The sequence below is a fragment of the Equus asinus genome, chromosome 21 (genome assembly GCF_041296235.1).
Source record: "Equus asinus isolate D_3611 breed Donkey chromosome 21, EquAss-T2T_v2, whole genome shotgun sequence".
In the NCBI taxonomy this organism is placed as follows: domain Eukaryota; kingdom Metazoa; phylum Chordata; class Mammalia; order Perissodactyla; family Equidae; genus Equus; species Equus asinus.
In genome coordinates this window covers 34,768,025-34,790,194 of record NC_091810.1, presented here as the reverse complement: position 1 = coordinate 34,790,194, position 22,170 = coordinate 34,768,025, and the positions used below count along the sequence as shown (strand labels likewise).

The 22,170-nt window shown below is 38.4% G+C and overlaps 1 protein-coding gene across 6 annotated transcripts in view; it reads left to right on the top strand.

The window, feature by feature from the left end:
* The window catches only part of SLC25A26 (solute carrier family 25 member 26), a 143,601-nt gene that overhangs the window by 101,891 nt on the left and 19,540 nt on the right, over positions 1 to 22,170 (top strand). For all 6 annotated transcript variants that reach the window (XR_006517870.2, XR_011496590.1, XM_014859319.3 and 3 more), the window contains one exon: positions 3,913 to 3,957. Coding sequence is in view for 4 of the 6 variants with exons in the window: in XM_014859319.3 (XP_014714805.1) it covers positions 3,913 to 3,957 (45 nt within the window). In the remaining 2 variants the exon portion in view is untranslated. The remainder of the gene's footprint in view (positions 1 to 3,912; positions 3,958 to 22,170) is intronic.

Below are 22,170 nucleotides of genomic sequence, written 5' to 3'. Positions count from 1 at the left end.
AGGTCTTAGCAGCAGTTTCTGTCATTTTTCTAAATCTTATTGCTGGAGAATTTTGGGTTATTTCTGCCAAGTATAAGAGCTTTCACAGCTTTTTATTTATTTACTTACTTATTTTTTTGTTTGAGGAAGATTAGCCCCGAGCTAACTACTGCCAATCCTCCTCTTTTTGCTGGGGAAGCCTGGCCCTGAGCTAACATCCGTGCCCATCTTCCTCTACTTTATATGTGGGATGCCTACCACAGCATGGCTTTTGCCAAGTGGTGCCATGTCTGCACCCGGGATCTGAACCAGCGAACCCCAGGCTGCCGAGAAGCGGAACGTGCGAACTGAACCGCTTCGCCCCCTGGCCGGCCCCGATTTCATAGCTTTTTAAATGTACTTTCCTGTTCCTTTGGCTTCCTGGATCAATCATAGTAGTAATATGTTCATAGCACCTTACAATCAAGTCTTATTATTTTTTTAAATGTATTGTTATTCTGATTTGATCTTTCCATTGAAAAATAGAATTTTAAAGCTAAGTGATACCTTAGAAGTCATATTCCCTCAGTTATATTTTAAATTACATCATTATTCGTTAAAAGACTATGAGGTTACAGTCATTTGTTTTAAGGTCACAGGCTTATGAGCGTGGATTGGCTTCCAGGATGATTCTAGTCCAATACTTGGTGATAGGTAAAGCATGCTCATGATGTGATTTGGTACATTCTTTATTTCATTAGTAATGCCCAACGCTTTCTTCCCTGCTGGCACCCCCGGATTTCATTTTATCTGCTTTATGGAGTCCTCCCATGCGCTCTTGTATAGGATTATTGCTGTGGTTATTACTAGCGGAAGCCATGTTGAATTTTAGCAGGGTTTCCCCTCTACATCTGCCTCTTTGATGGTAGCTGGGTTTACTGCTGCTCACTTATTAGTGCCCTGGGTCTTAACCACCTTACTCAAACAAAACATCTTAAATGGAGGCATTAAAAAGGTCACTACAGTGAGCCGTTTTGTAACTTTTGGTGCAATAAAATGGGTATGTTGTGTTTTGGAATATAAGACCTCTGAGTGCAGCTATTCATTTTCTTCATCTATAAAACATTTTAGAATAACAGCTTACATCTGTTTGGGGTTTAAAATTCCACGTTTTGAAGAAACATCACTGTTATGTAACTCCAAACCAGACATGGGGCGGGAGCTAGCTTTGTGACAGGCGCAGGCTCTGTAGAAGTTGGGGAAGTATTTGTGTTAGCTCTGGAGCCATGTTTGCTGGCAGGCCTTCCTTCACATGTGTTAAACACATTTTCATTATTGTTTCTTCGTATTGTAAGTGACAAGACGCATTCAGTATGATTTTGGCTTGAAGAATATTTGAAAAATTTTTACGCATCAGGAGTTTGTCTTATGAGGGATATTTCACTACCAGAAACCAGAAATAAATTTAATTATTTAAGCATTCACAGCACATTTAATTACCTTAGACTGTCAATTAATCTTGTTTTAGAGAGTAAAGTTGGGATTTACTGTTGGCTCACTTTTAAAAATAAATACCCAATGGAATAGTTTGGCCATTTCAAATGTGTGATTTTTAAATTACTACTTTAAGTTGAAGGAACAATTTAATGAACAACTTTTAATAGAGGAAAATGGGCAAAATGTTCATCTACAGAATTCAAAATCTAATGTTACTTGCTAAGTACCAAAGAAGTGTTGATAACATACAATGCAGTTTGCTGAATTATTTTAATCAAGAAGTAAAGAATGCTAGCATGGACTGTTGCAGTAAGTTATAAGGCTTTTTTCACCTTAAAATGTGTGAAATATTTACATTCTTATTAAAATGTGATATATTTACATTTAGGAGAAGAGAGTACAAAGAAGAAAATTAAAATCATTTATAGTCCCATTGTCTGTTAGTCTTTTGGGGTATTTTATTACATATTGTAAATTTTTAAAAACCTAGAAAAGCCTTTAGGATTGTTACATAGTCCGTTTTTTGGGTTTAGATAATTAAGTTAATTGGAAATACAGCACTTCAATTTCAGAATGGACAGTGTCAGATACTTTCGTGTTTTAGTGACAAAAACCGCTAAATTTGACTCCTGTTGTGGAACTTTGACATACGGGGTGGAGTGCTGCTTATTTATGAAGGTGACAGACTTCGGTGAGATTGTAGTTTGTCACCTTAAACTAGTCTATTGACACTGATTTTTTTCCCTCACTGCCGTTTCCTGCCTGAATGGCAGGGAGATTTTGTTTCTGTGGCCGCTGTCAAGCCCAGGGCTGTCATTTGTTCTAGCAGAGTAAGACAGATGATGCTGGACTCTTAATTTCTGATCAAATATAAATATTTTAGAAGTAGTTTAATGCCCTTAATTCCTGGGAAGGTAAATACCCATTAATTCCTTCAAAATCGTGATCTCTAGTGTGCGCGCACACACACACACACACTCTTACACGCTTAGATATCCATATGCATTTTGTTAATATTCAAAGTCCGCATTTACTTTTTCACTCACAACTGACCTGAGTACAGAATAGTAGGACTAGGGCCGTGGCCTGCTTGTGAGCAGGAGCATCCTAGTGCAGGCCCACTGGGCAGTGAGGGGATGTTACGTAGGTCAGTAGGTGGGGTCTGCTGGAGTTCAGGCATTTTTGTTTTAGGAAATATGGAGGTGGAGTTCTATTTTAGAATTTTATTTAAAGCAAATAGATTTATTAAAAGCAAATAGATTATACTGTGGGGGAATTTATATGCAGATAAATGCACTTAGATGTATTTTAGCTAGAATAGTAGTCAGACAGGGCTCTGGAATCATACTGTCGGTCTTCTTACTTCCTAACTGCGTGCCTTTAGGCAAGTTATTCAGCTTCTCTGAACCATCTCTCTCCTCATCTGTAAAATGGGGGTGGTGATAATACCTGTCTTAAAGGGTTGTTGTGAGGATTCACTGAAATAAAACAACTAACTGTAAATACTCATTTAAATGTAAGTGTGGAGGTTATCTTCACTCATACTTCATTACTACAGATTGCTCTTCTCCCTGACTGTGCTTGGGACTAAATCAGGCGCTCAGGCCCACTTCTGCACCTGTCCGTTTACCGCCCTCTAATCCTCCAGCATTGGTAAGGTGTTCCTTCCTTGAGGGGTGCTGACTTCCCACGCCCATGCTCTGCCGCTCAGGTCCTGTTTCTCTGCTTACTCTTGCAAGTGGCTCTGTCTCCTTTCTCTCTCCCCTACCCTCTCGTGCCCTCCACTTGGCTTGCCCTCCCTCATTCCTCTCCTGCTTTTCTTCTTTCTCCTCCCCCTTCTCTCCTTGCTCTCTCTCTCCCCTCGTTGCTCCCCCTCCCTCTCTCCTCTCTTTACCCCTCCTCTCTTCCTCTCTCCCTGTTCTTCTTTCCTTCCCTTCCCCTCCCCTGCTTTTCTCTCCTCCTTCCTCCTGCCTACTGTCTCCGCCTCCCCGACTCTTCCCTCTCCCTCGGCCTTCCCCTCCATCTCTCTTCCGCTCCGTGGTGTTTCTCTTCTAAACCTTAACACTGGCCTGCTAACAAGTAGACAGGTCTGGTTCCTAAGCAGGAAAACGTCAAGTCTTTAAAATCTTTATTACTTGCGATGGGAAGTATTTATTTTGTCATGTCGATAGCCAGAGCCTCTGCATATCATGCTTCTCTTTCCATTTCAAAAGGGCTTCACAGCATCATTTTGTGTCCCTTGGGCTCAAAAAGTTAGTAGAACCCTACCGGCAGTTACAGTTTAACTCGTTTTCTCAAAACTGTGTATACCATACCTATACATTGTTTAATGTTAGCTTTGTTGTATATATAAAGTTAAAATGAAATAACGTTTCTAAATAATTATAGATTCATAGAGTAATACTAGGCGAGCTCTGATTTTTCCTGCATAATTTATTTGATTTTTTTTCTTTTCAGATTCCTTTCTCGTTGGTCCAGTTTCCCTTATGGGAGTCCTTAAAAGTAAGTTTTCCAATCTTCATATAAAATTTCTCTCTAATTATCATAAATACCCAATAGTTTCAGTGTGGAGTAGTAGAATATAATATTGACCAGCAGTTTAAAAACTCAAAATTATTAACAATTGAAAACGTTTTTTGTGTGTGATTTGTACATCAATTGAGTCTTTTAAATATGTTCAGGTGTCCGTGGTACCGGGAAATAAGCCTGGCAGGCAGGGCTGAAATCCTCAGATGTCGAGGAGAAAACTTGCTTCACTTTCTTCTGTATTGCAGCTCTTTTTCCACCCAGTTGAGTTTTATTTTACGTCACTGGTGTGTGTGTCTGTCTGTGTAGAGGTGAAGGAATAGCAATGAAGGTAAATGGAAAAGGAAAGAAAGCAAGGCCCTCAATATTTGTAGGCTTAGAAGGCCGAGGCCTCTTCCACCCATATAATGGTGGACAGGATGGGAGAGAGGCAGGGGGTATGGGACTCTGACTGTCCCTTCTGTGTTTTGCTGCTCACCCCAACTAGGCCCAGGAACCCCCAGTGAGAAGGAGCAGAGTGTGGTGACGTTGTGAGTCAGCTTCGGGGAAGGTAGCTCATATGCTTGAAAACAAACATTAAGTGAATTTTAAAAGCCTGTGTTGAAGACACGCAGAGACCGTTCGCTGTATTTGTTTTTATCTTCTGGTGCAATGATTTTGAAAATTGTGGGTCATGATATGAATTGTGTGGGTGTTTGCCAACATTTTAAAGACTATAAAAAAAAAGAAAATAGAGAACATCTTCTGTGGTAAGGAGAAGTCTTATTTTGTAAAACTTCAGTGTTGAGCATGTGCGTTCACACACACCTCTGTACTGGGTCACAATGTAAAATGTATTTATCACGGTGGATAATGATCAAAAGAATCTGAAAACCTTTGTTCAAATAAAGATAGTTTATAAATGACCAAACCTTCAAAGGGCAAAGTATCTAGGTAGACATGTGATAATACAAAAAATGAAGGAATTACTCCCATAATTGTATGGAATTAGTAATCATAGAGTGCTCATAGAAAATGTCATTTGAAGAATAACAAATTATTTGGACTCTGAGAAATATTCTGTTGAGGTTATATACTAAGGATAATAAAATGCAGCAAAACATTACTCTTAAAAGGAATATTCAGTATTGAGAAATAATTCTTACAAGTCATGTGATTTCAAGAAGTAGTACAGCTTATTTAATAGATTTTTCTGGGTGTTTCATGGTTGTTGTTTTGTTTGTTTTGTTTTGACCATTTTCTGTGTGGTGCATGTGAAAATGAATTTCTCAGGCAGTTTCTGGGCGTGAAGCAACAGCTATCCAATGAGAAGGTCACATTGCATGAGCCTGACAGCTCTCCTTTTTTGTGTGTGACAAAAGAACAATGAAACAACAGCTGTCCAGCAAACAAGGCTCACTGTATTACTGTCTCAATAACCAGCATTCACACAGTTTCTGCATACTCTCTAACATCCTCGCGCCCTATCTCTGCATAGGAATGTTTTGAACCCCAAAGCCGGAAAAGCACGGGGTTTATTTCTTTTCAGTGTTAAGGACATTTGCAGTAATCTAGCTAGTTAAGAAATGTCTAGAATTTTTCAGAGTAGTCTCAGATAACAATGTTAAGCTTTAACAATTTTCTTTGAGCAAATGTTAAGATGCTATAGTTTTTTTTTTAAGTTGGCTTTATTGAGGAATAATTTTCATACTGGGAAATTCACTCTTTATAAGTGTGAATTTTTATGAGTTTTGACAAATGTTTATGATTACCACCATAACTAAAATATAGAATATTTGTAGTTTTCTCTTTTCCAGAATGTCATATAAATAAAATAAGACATTATATAGCATTTTGTGTCTGGCTCCTTTCACTGAATATGATGCTTTTGAGATTCATTCATGTTTTTGTGTGTACCAGTAGTTTGTTTCTTTTTGTCACTGAGTAGTATTTCATTGTATGAATGTACTACAATTTGTTTATTCATTCACTAGATGATACATATTTGAGTTGTTTCCAGTTTTTGATGATTATGAATAGAGCTGCTATCAACATTTGCATATAGGTGTTTGTATGGACATATGCTTTTGTTTTTCTTGAGTAAGTACCTAGGAGTGGGATCGCTGGGTCATAGAGAAGGTATAAGTTTAATTTTATAAGAAACTGACAAAGTATTTTCCAAAGTGGCTGTACCATTTTGCAACAATGTCTGAGAGTTCTAGTTGCTCTGCATCCGTGTCATTACTTGTTATTATTAGATTTAAGAAACAATTTTAGCCATTCTAATAGTTGTATACTGGTATCTCATTGTGGTTTCAATTTACAGTTTTCTCATATCTAAATAATGTTGAGCGTCTTTTCATTTAATAGTGCTTTTATTTTTTTTAACATCCAAATGTGAAATCACAGTGCTTTGTAGAACTTCTTTTATTTTTGTATTTATGATTTTATCCTTTGAAATTTGCTTTTGCGACCATAGATTTTATTATATGGAAGGGTTTCTCTATTATATTTATGTGGAAGTACTACTCAGGAAAATTTTTCTTGACAAGGACTTTAGCAGATTACATGCACATGCTGCAAGGAGTGGGAGTGTGGAGCTAGGCGGTGGCTACTATCATCTTAAACTTACTCTGCCTAAAATTGAGGGTATTACCTTTCAACTAAAATCACTTCCTCCTGCTGTATCCCTGATTTCTGTTAGTCATACCACCATTTTCCTGACCCTTTGGTCCCAAACCCCAGGTTAAAGTCTGATTCTCATCTTTCTCTTCCTCCATATCACATCACTTACCAAGTTTGGTTGACTCTGACTTTTTTGGAACCTGTGGCCTCCTTTTTATCAGATTCTTATTAACTTACATCTGAACTAAGTTAACAGTTTTTCTCCTTTCTCATCCATCCTACACCTTGAATTTGTGTGATATTGGTTAAATATCTCATTGAAGTTCTCAGAAATTAAATAGTTTCTAAAACATAGAGCTGTTGGCACTCAAGGATACTGTGTCCTTAACTGGTTTATCCAGCTCCCCTGCCCTTAAACTTTTTCCTTTATACTTTCCCTCTAGCCAGAATAGACTCCTTACTGCCTCTGTTTGTTGGCTCCTTTTTGAAATGTGCTTCCACGGATCCAAATATTATGCATCTTTCAAAGCTAGTTGATTGTTTTTCTCCCGCTTCAAATCTTCCAATCCAGGCCCTGAAGATTTACCCTTATTTACCAAACATTTGTCCATATTGCTGATTGATATTTAGTCACGTAGTATATTGTGTTTAAAACATCTTAGAACCAAGCCTTAGAGTATTCGAACAAGGCCTCAACCCCTTCAGTTTACAGATAAGAGACAGAAGCAGTTAGTACATGTGTTGCCTGCCTACTCTGAGCTAGACATGGTTCCATTTCACAGCAATGCAAAGATGAATGAGAAATGGCTAATGCCCTTGAGGGGCTTATAGTCTATCAGAGAGGCACACACTCACAGGTAACCTCAAGGTCATGTGTCTGTAATGGAAGACCAGTCAAGGTAGGTGGGAGCCAGTCCCCCAACTCTGCCTGTCTGTACACTACCTCATTTTTATGTTTTTCTTTTTTTTATAGTACATATACTTACAAAAAAGATTTTAGATCAAAGAAGACTAGACACCGTGAAGAGGAGGGAAAATAGAAGGGATAGATAGTCATATCCAGAACCTCCAAGAAGATAATTTTCCTTTAAGGTTTATGTGGAGTTTGGAAATTTATGGCAGCCCAACAAGAAGAGAAACATGGTAAATTCTGTGGTTCTTATTACCCAACAAAGACCCAAAGACCCTTATTATTTCATCTTGTCCCTTAGTTTTGGATACCATCTTTATACGGATGACTTGTGCCTTTCTAGTTCTGTTGTGGACCACTTCCTCTGAGTTACACCCTCATATAACCAACTTCCTAGGTGAAGTCCTCACTCAAGGTGTCTCAGGGGAGCCAGATCAGAACAGAACTTTTGGGTTTTATTTCCCTTCTCCCTGACCTATTCCTCCCCAGTTGTCCCCTTCTCAGTAAATAGCACAAATAGATATTGCTCACTAAAGTAGAAAGCTAAGAATTATTCCACAGTTTTCCTTTTCCCTCATCCCTCATACTCAGCCCATCAACAAGTCCACTATTCTAATTGAAGCCTCTTTCTTACCTCTTGCTTCACTTGTCACATTGGCTTCTCAGATGGTCTCTGAATTCCATTCTTGTTTCCCTGAAATATCTTCTCTTCACAGCAGCCAGAGTGATCTTTAAAGAAATGGATCAGATTGTACCGCTAAACCCTTCAGTGACATCTCTTTGAAAGAATAATAGAATCTACAGTTTAAACCATGACTGATGGTGCCCTATGTCATCTGGCCCCCTCCTACAGCCCTGACCTTGTCTCACACTACCCGCCCGCTTTGCCTCTCTGGCCTTATCCTGTACACCACCCACCTGCTACACTCGATCCGCACTGTATCCACTTACTGCGCTACAATCCTGCTGGCCTCGCCTCTGTTCTTTTTGGACACGCCAAGCTGGTACTTATCTGCAGAGTTTTTACATTTGTTGTGCCCTCTGCCAGAAGTAGTCTTTATTCATTCATTCTACACATGGTTACTGAGTGCCTGTTCTGTGCCAGCATTTTCTGGGGTTTTGGGCTTTAGTAATGAAGAGGACTGACAAAAATCCCTTCCCTTATCGAGATTTCATTCTAGCTCTTTCCCTAGGCTTTTTTCATGTCCACCTCTTTCTTGTTCCCCAAGTCTTAGGTCAGATGTCACCTCAGAGAGGCTTTCTCTGTCCACCCCTCTTTCAAGTAGGACCTTCCCTTCTTCCCGCCCCAGTAATCACAGCACCTGTTTATTTCTCTCCTAGCATTTCTGTAGTTGAGTTAATTTAGTTATGCACTTATTATCACCCGAATACTTATGAAAGATATCACTTGTGTGTTGAGCAGATACTGTATGCCAGGCACTGGGCTAAGCACTCCATATTCATTAGCATCTCATTCACATCACACGTTAACCCAGGGAGGTAGGCTTGTTATCCCCACTAAAACAAGGAAACCAGCACTCAAAGAGGTTGTCTTTCATCTAGTAACCGAAGTCCTCGGTTTCCTGTCCAGCATGCTTTTGCTATGTTAATATTGTTAGTGATAATAACCGGAGTAATAAAAACAATCATAATACCTAACATTTCAGTTAAAATGGCCAGGCACTGTGATAAGCACTTTCCATGGATTATCTCCTATTAATCTTCATGACCATTCTGTGAGATAGGTGGTATTATGGTCGTCATTTTGTAGATGTGGGAACTGAAGAAGAGTTTGCATACCTTGTGCAAGGCTGCTGGAATATTAAATATTAAGGGGTACAGCCAGGATTTGAACCCAGGCAGTCCTGACGCCAGAGTTGATGTTCTTCATCATTTTACACACGACTTTGCACATAGCACACAATATCTTTAATAATGTTTTTGCTGTTTCATATGCTCGAAAGTTGAGGTCATATTATATCAAATCATCTTGTTTAAGGCATTCCTGCGAATTGTGTTGATTCCCTAACTTGAAGACAGAAAGCTTAAAAACGCTAGCTACCAGATTTCTTAGACCAACTGTCCCAAACGCCCCTGGCGCTGCTGCGCTTGGGCGGAGCTTAAGCAGTGTTCACTTCGGGGCTCAGCTCTTTGTGACGGGCCGCGGGGAAGCACAGATAGTTTGTGGTAATGAGTGGAGCCAGACCACATTTTTCTGTGTGTTTGTGTTTAGTTTCTTACAGGACGTTGCTTATTGGAGGAAGGAACTTTGTCTTTTGATTGTTTATGTTTATATTCTTTATAATTCCGTCTTTTACACAGAAGGTGTTTATAACTATTTACTAATTGTTTGAAGGTTAGCATTCTTTCTTTTTCAAGTTCAATGCAAAGTTGGATAACTGTATACATTCTTTTATTTATAATTAGTTTCTTTTAGAAGTATGTTCACTGCTACAACACACAGATTTGCTCCTACTGAGCTTTAGGTAAACAGTAAGCATATTTTGAAAGGATATGATTAAAATTTCCTGTAAAAGTGTCAGATTTTTTCCGTTTTCTGAATATTCCACATCAGTGTCCAGTGCAGTGTAGAGGATTGTTAAGAGTGCTGTCAGGTCTGAATCGTTTTGCCTCTAGCCAAAAGGTGTTAGAAAGCTGCAAAGCAGTACCTAGAAGAAATGCACGCTTTAAGCTCAGATGCAACGTTTGAAGCAAAATGAAAATAAAATCAGTTTGGTTATGTATGACTGTGACATTACACTGATGATTTTATAAGATGAAATCATAGCCTTGTAATCGAAATCAGGGGCCAGTGTATTATCATTTCAATTATGGTCCCACGTATAAAATAATTACTTAGATTTTTCACTTACATTTTATAAATATTTTAAGCAGCCAGTACTTTATAAAAACTACATTTTTATTCAAGTTGAAGAGTAAATAACTTGTTTATTGTTGTTGATTCTTATTTTAATAACAGTTAAAATGTGTATCACCACCCTACCCACACTAAAATTCTACCATACCTCTAGTAATATAAACAAAATAATAGTAATTTAGAAGATGCTCAGGGTCTCCTTGTCGTTAGTACTGTCAAGTTGATTCCAACTCCTAGCGACCTTGTGTACAGCAGAGTGGAACCCTGCCCAGTACTGTCAAGTTGATTCCAACTCCTAGCGACCTTGTGTACAGCAGAGTGGAACCCTGCCCAGTCTTTTTGTGCCATCCTCTCACCTTCTGATGCTGTATCAGACAATGCTCCACTGCTATTCATAGGGTTTTCGTGGCCAATTTTTTTGGAAGTGGGTGGCCAGATCCTTCTTCTTGGTCTCTCTCTGTCTGGAAGCTCCACTGAAATCTGTCCACCATGGGTGACCCTGCTGGTATTTGAAATGCCGGTGGCGTAGCAACACACAACTGCCACAGTATGGCATCTGACGGATGGGCGGTGTGGTTCCCTGACTTGGAAATGAACCTGGGCTGCGGCAATGAGAGCGCCAAATCTTAACACTAGACCCCCAGAGCTGCCTCAGTTTCTCCACATACACCATTTCATTAGATTGGGAGAGTCTGGTGTCTGCACAGATGTGTTTGGTCAGAACATAGATTCCTATGAAGGTGTATTAAAGATTGAGAACAGAGTAAAGAATGATAACAGAGTAAAAATGTGTGTGTGTATGATTTTTGTTGTACTAAACTTGTTCCCCAAATTAAATATAACATGTCTGTATGGAAGAAAACACCTGCAAATAAGAGCAAAGTATTTATTGTGAAGTATTTATAGTGAAATCAGAGTCTAAGATGCCAATTAAGATTTTAGCGAAAGCACATTATAATGAAGCTGACGTCTTTTGACAATTTAAAAACTACAAGAACATTTGAATTCTTCATTTGCCTCCTGGAAAATATGGGACACTTCATACAAAAAGAAAAGAATTAGAATTCTACGGTATCCTTTCATTCAATTTATAAAAGTAATGGGTAACATTTTCTTGTTTCTAGGGCTACTGAGGGAGAGAGAAAGAAAGAGATCCAAAATGTTTAGAAAACGCTTGTATTTTATAATTTGGCCGATTAAAAGATAAAGACAGGTGGTGAGAGAGAGATGACAAAGAAAACTAAGTAGGGAATAAGGAGCATTATGTATAGCAAAGGCCTGAGAGGAAGAGAGGAAAGGGTGTGGCTTCTGAGCTCTGGATTCCTCCCCTAGCTTCTCATTTAGACCTGGGTACCAGCTGCCCGACATCCTCCTGTCGTTAATGTGAAGCCAAAGTGATCACAATACCTCATACGTTCATTGCAGGTTCCATTACTTTGAGCTGAAGGTAAGATGGAACCATGCCTCATGAGTCCCACAGCCTTAGGGGTAGTGGGTTAGGGCCCTTTGTCAGAAAAAAATAAAAAACACAACAGTGTTCCTCTTTTGTTTCCTTTCTTCTATGCATTTCTCTCCTACTTATGTGGTTTTGTGACTAAAATGAGATAAATATGATCATTCAGATAAAAGATTCTTATAATAAGTCATATTGAATTTTGTTGGCTGAGACAAAGTTTAAAGACAAACTTTAATCAGATTATCAAACATAAACATATATTAAAAATCACTTTAAAAAATCCCTATAATGATTCCCAGTTCCTTTGGAGATGTAAATTTGATTTCAAGGGATCCATCTATAGATTCACATGTAACCTCCTTTAAAAAGTGGAAAAATTTGGGGGCTGGCCCCGTGGCCGAGTGGTTAAGTTTGTGCTCTCCGCTGCAGGCGGCCCAGTGTTTCGTCAGTTCGAATCCTGGGCGCGGACATGGCACTGCTCATCGGGCCACGCTGAGGCAGCGTCCCACATGCCACAACTAGAAGGACCCACAACTAAGAATATGCAACTATGTACCCGGGGGCTTTGGGGAGAAAAAGGAAAAAAATAAATAAAATCTTTAAAAAAAAAAAAAAGTAGAAAAATTTGTTCTTTAGACTTCCTAGTTATTTGTGAGCATTTTTGGTGTCTGCTTCCCAGCTGAACCTAAACAAAACCTTGGAGCCATCTTAGCACAGCTCACCAGAAAGCCTTGTTCTGTTAAGTAAATGTTAATCCTTGAAGTGGAACCTATTTGCCATTCCTGATTTATACGGTTCTCTGCTGAGCCAAGAGTGAAAATTTAGGATTATGATGTTGGGCCAGTTCATGTTTTCCCCCATTCTTTACACAAAGGTAAAATTATAAAACACTGCTTACATTTGAGGTATTTGTATATTTGCCTGCTGCAAATACAAGGAACTGTGCAAGGCCTTCTGGGAATCCAGAGATGCAGGTAGTGAGGTCCCTCCCTTGTAGAATCAAGGATGAGATGAGAGAGCTTTTGAAGATTATGAAAACAGTGGCTTATTACTATTTATATTTTTCTGGTGCTCTTGAGAATAGAGGCTTATCAGTATATGTTTCCAGATAAATAGAGCTTGTCAATGTAAGTCCGTCAATTCTTTCATTTTAACCACTTTTGATAAAAATCTTTGTAAAAGATTGTTGCATACTTAAACATAGCAAGCCAAGTGTGCCTTTGCAGATAAATGTATTAAAAATAATCACACCTTTTCTTGTTGACTCAGAATCAACATCATTTACGTCAGGTACAGTAATTTGTTTTATTGTAATTGCTATTCAGTGGTATATTGTTAACATGAGTGGGACCTTTTGTGCCTACCCAAAACTAATAAAAGACATTAAACCACAGATCTAGGAAGCTCAAGAGAAACCCTAATCAAAATAAATACCCCTCCAATAAAACCTAGCCACACATATTGAAAAATATTAATTTCTAACTATAAAACCCAGATATTACTAAGAAAATTCAGCATTTGAGTCCATCCTGCTTTTGCTCAAGAATAATAAGCAAAATTTCTTTTTCTAAATTGCTAACACAATCATTTGTTAAAGACTTTCGTACAATTTCTTATTATTTTCACCACCTTATTTATCCTCAAGGCAAGTAAACCAACTAAGACACAATTAAATCAAAAACAAGGTACAAATCAACCCACACAAAGTTGTTGCTATTTACGCATTTCGGAATAGTTTCAATCCAGCTTCTATTATAACCAAAATTAGCCTATGTACTGTGAATGATCCCCAACTGTCAGTTAGTTATATCCAGTTTTAATTATGAAAACTAGTTCTGTAGGAGACGTCTATTTTAGCGTTTTAGCCACTTGATAATATTGCTAGAGCCATGGTATGGCGGAAATGAGAGCTTAATTGCAGTTCCCAATTATCTTTAATATTGTTTTCAGTTTAAAACTTTGCTTTGGAAATCTCTTTTTGAAGGCATATTGTATATGAGTACTTCACAGAGAGATGGTTCATTTAATTGAATAATAAAATTATAGGCAGCTGTTGCTTTAATTGTTTTTCAAAGTATATGTGCGAAAGCTACACACCAGCGTGATCAACTACAGTACGGAGAGCATTTGCAGGAAATTGTCTGCTGTCTTGAATGTTTTTAAAATTCTAGTGGAAGACTGAGAGCAGTGAGACCTGCACAGAGGATTGTCTTTTCTGTTGTCTTAAACAAATTATCATCTGATGTTATTAATTTGGAATTGAGTAGATGATTCTGTACACATATCTCTCCTTGTACCATAAAAAGCACATGGTAAGAAAGCATGTGGTTTCATAATCTTGCAAAATTGGAAGCCACATAGCTACTTTTAAATACAACGGCTGAAAAAGTCCCAAATTATAAGTTTTCCTTCACTGAAGCCAAAACGTTTATTTTCAATTTGTTATTCACTCATAAAACAATAATGCACATTTGGGTGGGTCTTTTGAAGTGAAAAACCAAACCTTCTCTTCATGTTATACTTTAATAGAAGACACCTGACCCGGGCTTGGACTCGTAGCCATTGCATAGTATTGCGCCTGGCGTTGACTCTCTGTCCTATGAATGAGTGCTGGCTGGGGCTAAGCACTATAACTCTGGGGGGTGGGGAGGCGGGGAGCCAAACTGCTTCATGCTGTTCTTCCTCTGAGAGGCCTTGAGCAATAAGCAATAACCACTCGGGAAGATAGAACAAGCTGATTGTTTTTGTAGTGATATCACTAATATTCAGGATTCCTTATAATATGCTAATGATAATAGAAATATCATTAATTTAAAAAACAAACTGATGTTTAAAAATTGCACACCTTTGAACAATATGAATGGTGAAATTCAGTTGAGGTCTGTATCTTAGTAGTATTGCCTAATTTAAACCCCTGTTTTGATAATTGTTACTATAGTTATATAAGATATCAACATTAGGGGAAGCTGGGTAAAGGATATGTGGGAATTCTCCTATTTTTGCAGCTTTTCTGTAAGTCGAAAATTATTTCAAAATTAAATTTTCTATATTAACTATTAGAAATATTTCCAATCAACCTATGTTAAGGAAACTTTACTGAAGAAAAACCGCAGAAGCGAAATTAAGAACATTTCTGACTGCCACTTTCATACTTAAACTTGAAATTTCATTAACATTAACATGGAATACAAACAAATGTCCATGGATTCATATGAAAATTTCATTTTTTATTTGAAAAGAAGGAAATAGGACATTGAATTAGGATAAATGAGCAAACAGCTGGTGAAGTACGGCCGCCTGGCTTTTTATTGGTCTTTTGGCGCACAGCCTCCATCATTCCCGTTGAGACTAGCACTGTGGCTCTTCACATTTAGGTCCCCTTTCTGCCCCTCACCCCAGACTCCCTCATCATTTATCTCCCTCTGCAGGAATGATCATTAGACCTCTGCGGCAGTGGAAATACTTACTAGGTTGAGAAATTATGGCAACTTAAAAATTTTTGGTGTTCAGACAGGTCCTTAAAAAAAATCCTGTATTCCAGACCCACATTATTTAAACGTTTATTGCTATCAAAATATTTTCTTTAATGACTTGCACATTATAATATAGCTTCTAGTGGAGCTAGAAGTGGAACTGTGGATGGTAGTGAAGTGTCTTACAATGTTGCATATCTGCTGTTGTGTCTACAAGGTGCTCAGCTTTGGGGAGAGCCTCACAACCAGCTTCGGTTCCTCTCCTTATTCTCTGTGTGACCTCAGGCAAGTTACTTAACGTCTCTTAGCACTGGCCCTGCACCTGTGTTTGTGAAATACATACTTTCCAAAATTAGTGCCTGGAACATGCTAGGTACTCAGCAAGATGGTGACTGATATTGTCAGTAGTGATCGTTCATACTGTTGCCTACACTATATTTTTATTCTATTTTCCAATCTAATCTTAAATTATTTAAAAGTCATAAGGAATAATATTTCCACGTCCTGTGGGTAACCTTTCCTGTCTTTCCAGGCAGTTTTTTGTTGATCATAATCCTCTGGTCCCTCCACATGCATGAGCAAATACATAATTTCAAAAAACTTTCATAATTCATATACAATACTTTTTTACCAATCAGGTTCTCATCATTATTGTTGTTTAGTGAATTTAAAGTTGCTCCCAAATGAATCATTTGTAAATAACACTCATCTTTTTAGCTTGGTCTCAATATTACTTTTCCAAAGTTTCTGTATTCAGACAATTCCTCATTTAAAAAAATTCCTCATATTATTTAAGCAAGTTGTTTTGGGCACTGACGTAGTTTCATTTACTCGGATATTTTAATATCATTACAGTAGAAATATGATTTGTGGTGTGGAAATAAAGTGTCTTATCAAGGCCAGTCTGTTTGCTCTCAGGACAATTATAACCTATAGATCGAAATCCTAGTGTTTTGCTACTCTGTACCAGGTTGTCTCATTCAGATCCCAGTTCTGCTGCTAACTCCCTGTTGAAGCTTTGGCAAGTTACGTAACTTCTCTGAGCCTCAACTTCCTTGTCTATAAAAGGAGGATAAAATGGCACATACCTCGGAAGATTGTGGTTAGGATTACGTGAGTTAACGTATGTAAAGTGTTTAGTGTCTGGAACGTAGTAGGTTCAATGTGTAAATGTTTTGTTTTTTTTTTTAAAGATTGGCCCTGAGCTAATATCTGTTCGCAGTCTTCTTTTTTTTTCTTCTTGTCTCCAAAGCCCCCCAGTACATTGTTGCATATTCTAGTTGTAGGTCCTTCTGGCTCTGCTTTGTGGGACGCTGCCTCAGCGTGGCCTGATGAGTGGTGCTAAGTCCACGCCCAGGATCTAAACTGGCAAAACCCTGGGCCGCCGAAGCAGAGCATGCGAACTTAACCACTCAGCCATGGGGCCGGCCCCTGTATGAATGTTTTTTGTGGTTGCTGTTTTAATTGTTACTTCTGTCATGCTTTGTGTGTGCCACTGAAGTTTCCTACTTCATTCTAACACCGTTGGTTCTAGAGAATTTTTGTTTGTTTTAAGATATTTGTTAATATCATTTTAAAATCAAAATAATTTCTATGTTCTTATACTAAATTACTCTGGCCAGGTGATAGTGGAAAGTTATGCTTATCTATGGAGATTCTATTTTTGAACTGTGTCTTCAGCCATCTGAGTCTATTTTGATTGTGTTTTTTCCCCCAGCAACCATTTGTTTTCCTCCCTAGATTACAGCAGGTACCTCTGTAAAGCCGTCTGCGTCGCCTTCCGTCTGTCACAGCCTTCTTCTCCCCCACTGTATCCTCCTCAAATATTAGACCTGGGGACTGTTGTTCTTTTTCATTGACTGTATGGTGCCTGACACCTAATAGGTATTCAGTAAATGTTGAATTTATGCGTTACATAGTATCTTTGAGTTTGTCTTCCTATATGACATGTAAGTCACATCTTGTTATTCATTTTTCATTATTGCTTATACACTCAGCATCATTATTTTTCTTTGAAAATTTAAAAAAATTTTTCCTTTTTCTCCCCCAAACCCCCTGGTACATAGTTGTATATTCTTAGCTGTGGGTCCTTCTAGTTGTGGCATGTGGGACGCCACCTCAGCGTGGCTTGATGAGTGGTGCCATGTCCACGCCCAGGATCCAAACTGGCGAAACCCTGTGCCGCTGAAGTGGAGCATGTGAACTTAACCACTCGACCCCAGGGCCAGCCCTGTCAGCATTATTATTTTAAGTCAGTTTGGAATAAACTTCTGCTCTTTAGAACCCTTGAGGATACGAAGATGACCTTCAGTCATCACTGAAAGTCTAGTTTGTGTTTCACATTCCTTTTTGAAAAAGTCAGCAAAGTAAGTAATGGTATTAAGACTGACATTAGCCTGATAAAATACAATTTTGACACCTTAAAAGTAAAAAGATGTTCTGTTGCTTTGTGTCTTATGCTGTCTCCAATGCTTATAAGAACTCTGGAGATGATAATGCTTTCTACAAAAGCACACAGATATATTTGCAAACGTTAGAGCAGTTACTGAAAATAGACCAAATCCTACGCTTAATGGCAAGACTATCTTTAGAAAGCTGTTTGTAATAAATTTTTTTTTAGTTTATCTACTTCCACAATTAAGGTTGCAAAAATATATTTGATAGCTACACTCTTAGTCTAGTGAATTTAATAAATATACTTTTCAAGTAACCGTTCTCATTAGTTAGGTGGAAGGAAGTGTTGGAGTCCTGAGACACCACACTTTAATATATATCTAATTTGTGAGGTAGTTTACATAGTTATGTGTCTGACTTAAGAAAAGTTGTTAAAGTTGACAAAATAAACAGGACATAATGTTTTGATTTGTTTCTATAGCATCTTCCCCATTTCTGTAGCAACTCTCTAGCCTTCCAGGTCTGTGTTTTCAGAGGGCAAGTATTGAGAGTAGGAAATTTGCACTAATTTCGCTGTTCTTTCAGCTGTGGTGTAGGTGATCACGCCTAAAAATGTCATGCCACTATCAGTAGGTTCTTATACTATTCTAACCAGTTTAATTAAAATAATCAAGAGATCCTTGTTGTAATCTTTGTGGTCAGTATTGAAGTGCATACCATTATGCTAGAGGTCCTACCCAGGACAGTAAGGAAAGAAAAAGAAATAAAAGGTAGTGATTCAAATTGAAAAGGAAGAAGTAAAACTGTCTTTATTCACAGATGATACAATCATTGATGTAGAAAATTTAATGGCATTTAAAAAAAAGCTACTAGACCTCATAAATTTAGCAAAGTTGCAGGACACAACATCAATTGTTATTTCTACATATTAGCAATGAACAATTGGGAACTGAAATTAAAAAAACCAGCAGTATACCTTTTATAGCAGCATCAAAGCATATTAAATACTTAGGGATAGATCTGACAGTAGAAGTGCAAGACCTATATACCAAAGACTACAAAACATTTCTGAGAGAAAGTAATGGAGGCTTAAGTAAATGGAGAGATGTACCATGATTACTGGTCAGAAAATTCAACATTGTTAACCCTCTGTTCTTTCCAAAATGATCTGTAGATTCAGTTAAGATCAAAATGTCATCAGACTGTTTTTGGGAAACCGATAAGCTCATTCTGAAATTTATGTGGAAGTGCAGATAACCTAGAATAGTCAGAACAACTTTGAAAAAGAACAGAGTTGGAGAGCTAACACTACCTGATCTCAGGATTTATTATAAAGCTATAGTAGTCAAGAAAGTATTGAATTGGTATCAAGATCTATAGATTAGAGCAGAATAGAGAGTCCAGAAATAGACCCACTCATGTACGGACAACTTATTTTTGACAAAGGTGAGAAGGCAGTTCACTGGAGAAAGAATACTCTTTTCCAATTACTGGAACAATTAAATTTCCATATGTAAAAACAAACCAACTTCAACCCATACCTTGCAGCAGGTAAAAATACTAACTCTGAATGGATGACAGAGGAGAGTGACATCAGCAACATGGTGGAGTGAGCTGTTCCCTTTGTCTGTCCCCTCTGAATTACAACTAAACAGACATTCATTGACCCATGGAGGAACCCACACAGCACAACAGGCTGCCTGAGAGACCCACTCAGCTATACATCTAAAGGTAGATGGACTGGGTCCCTGGGAAGCAGTGGAAATAGGTGAGTGCTGCCCTTACCCTCCCTGGCAGCAGTGAGCCAGATCACGGGTCCTCTCACAGTGGCCACTGCTACTCTAAGAGGTGGTGGGGACAGACCAGACTGCAGGTGAACTCTATCCTGGCCCATGAAAGTGTACACTGTGCTGCCGCCTGCCAGTGGGAACATATCCTGGCGTGATTAAGAAGAGGCAGTGGCAGCTCTGTGTGCATGTGCACATGCTAACCTGGCCTGCAGGTGGGACCCCCATGCTGCTGCAGCCCCCAAGGAGTGGTCCCAGCTTGGATCCCACAGAGAAGCCACATCCACAAAACACAGAGGCTGGCACAACTGTAAGCAGAGGTGGCAGGAGCCCAGAGCATGTGCAAATGCTTTCCCAGCCTGTGGGAACACCCACTATACCTGCACAAATTCCAGCAGATGGGGTGGGACAAGAAATGCAGCTTCTGCTTCCCCCCAGTGGCAGCACATGGGATATGTGACCTGATACTACCACAAATGCAGCAGCAAAGGATCAGTTCATCAAATACCACGAAAAACTACAGTAACAATTCAGAGCAGAACGAATATGACAGGTCTCCACAAACCAACCCTGAAGTCACAGAAATTTACAGTCTAAATGACAGAAAATTCAAAATAGCTGTCATAAAGAAACTCAAGGAGTTACAAGCAAACCCAGAAAGACAGTTCGATGAGCTCAGGAATAAAATGAATGAGCAGAAGGAATACTTCACCAGAGAGATTGAAACTATTACAAAAAAAAAAGAGGGGGCCGGCTCCGTGGATGAGTAGTTAAAGTTCCATGCACTCCACTTCGGCGGCATGGGTTCACAGGTTCGGAACCCAGGCATGGACCTGCTCCACTCGTCAGCCATGCTGTGAAGGTATCCCACATACAAAATAGATGAAGATTGGCACAGTTGTTACCTTAGGGCTAACCATCCTCAAGCAAAAAACAAAAAAAAATGAGGAAGAGTGGCAATGAATGTTAGCTCAGGGCAAATCTTCCTCTCTCTCTCTCTCTCTCTCTCTCTCACACACACAGACACAAAGATGAAAAAAGAGTAATTCTGGATATGAAGAACACAATGAGATAAAAATTAATCTAGAATCCTTAAAAAATAGAGCTGACATTATGGGGGACAAAATTAGTGATTTAGAGGATAGAAATAGAGAAATGATTGAAGTGGAGGAGGAGAGAGAATTAAGATTTTTAAGAAGTGAAGGAATTCTTTGAGAAATATCCAACTCAATTAGGAAAAGCAACATAAGGAGTATAGGTATTTCAGAGGAAGAAGAGAGGGAGAAAGGAACAGAGAGCTTGTTTGAGGAAATTATTGCTGAGCACTTCCCAAACATGGTTAAGGAACCAGACTTAGAAATACATGAAGCCAATAGAACTCCTAATTACATCAGTGCAGAAAGACCTTCTCCTAGGCATATAATGGTAAAACTGGCAAAAGTCAATGATGAAAAAATGTTAAGGGCAGCAAGACAGAAGGGAATAATTTAGAAAGGAAACCCTATCAGGCTTTCAGTGGATTTCTCAACAGAAACCTTAGAGGCTAGTAGAGATTGGAATAATATACTCAAAATACTGAAAGACAAAAACTTTCAGCCAAGACTACTCTATCTAGAGAAATTACCCTTCAGATACAATGGAGAAATGAAAGCTTTCCCAGATAAACAAAAACTGAGGGAGTTCATCGCCACTAGACCTCCCTTACAAGAAATGATCAAGGATGCCCCCATACCTGAAACAAAAAGGCAAAGGTTTACAAAGCCTTAATCAAGGAGATGAATAGACAAAATCAGAAAATTGCAACTCTATCAGAACAGGTCAGTAAACACTTAATTATAACATAAAAGATAAAGGGAAGGAAAGCATCAAAAATAACTATAAACACTTCATTTTAATCACAGACTCACAGCACAAAACAAAATAATTTGTGACAAAAGTAACTTAGGGAAGAGGAAAGAGATGGAATCTACTTAGGCTAATGGAGATAACAGGTTATCAGAAAATAGACTGTCTCATCTATGAGATCTTTTATACAAACCTCATGGTAACCACTAAACAAAAAATCAGAGCAGAGACACAAGTCACAATTAAAGAGAAAACTGAGAAAACCATCATAAAATACCACCAAACTGAAAAGGCAGTCAGAAATACAAGAGAAGAGAAACAATGGAAATAAAGAACAACCAGAAAACAAGAGGTAAAATGGCAGTGTTAAGCCCTCATATATCAATAATCACTCTAGATGTAAAAATTCTCTAATCAAAAGAGACAGAGTAGCTGGATAGATTAAAAAACAAGATCCAGGAATATGCTTCTCCAGGAAACACATCTCAGATCTAAAGACTAAACTAGGCTCAGAGTGAGGGGATGGAAGACGATACTACAAGTAAATGGCAAACAAAAGAAAGCAGGTATTGCCCCACTGATATCAGACAAAGTAGACTTTAAGATAAAAAAGAGACAAAAGGGGGAGTAAATAAAAGGGACTTTCCACCAAGAGGACATAATACTCATGAATGTATATGCACCTAACACAGGAGCACCAAAGTATGTAAAGCAACTACTAACAGACCTAAAGGGAGAAATTAACAGCAAGACAATAATAGTAGGGGACCTTAACACCCCACTTACATCAATGGATAGATCACTCAGAGAGAAGGTCAACAAGGAAATAGTGGATTTAAATG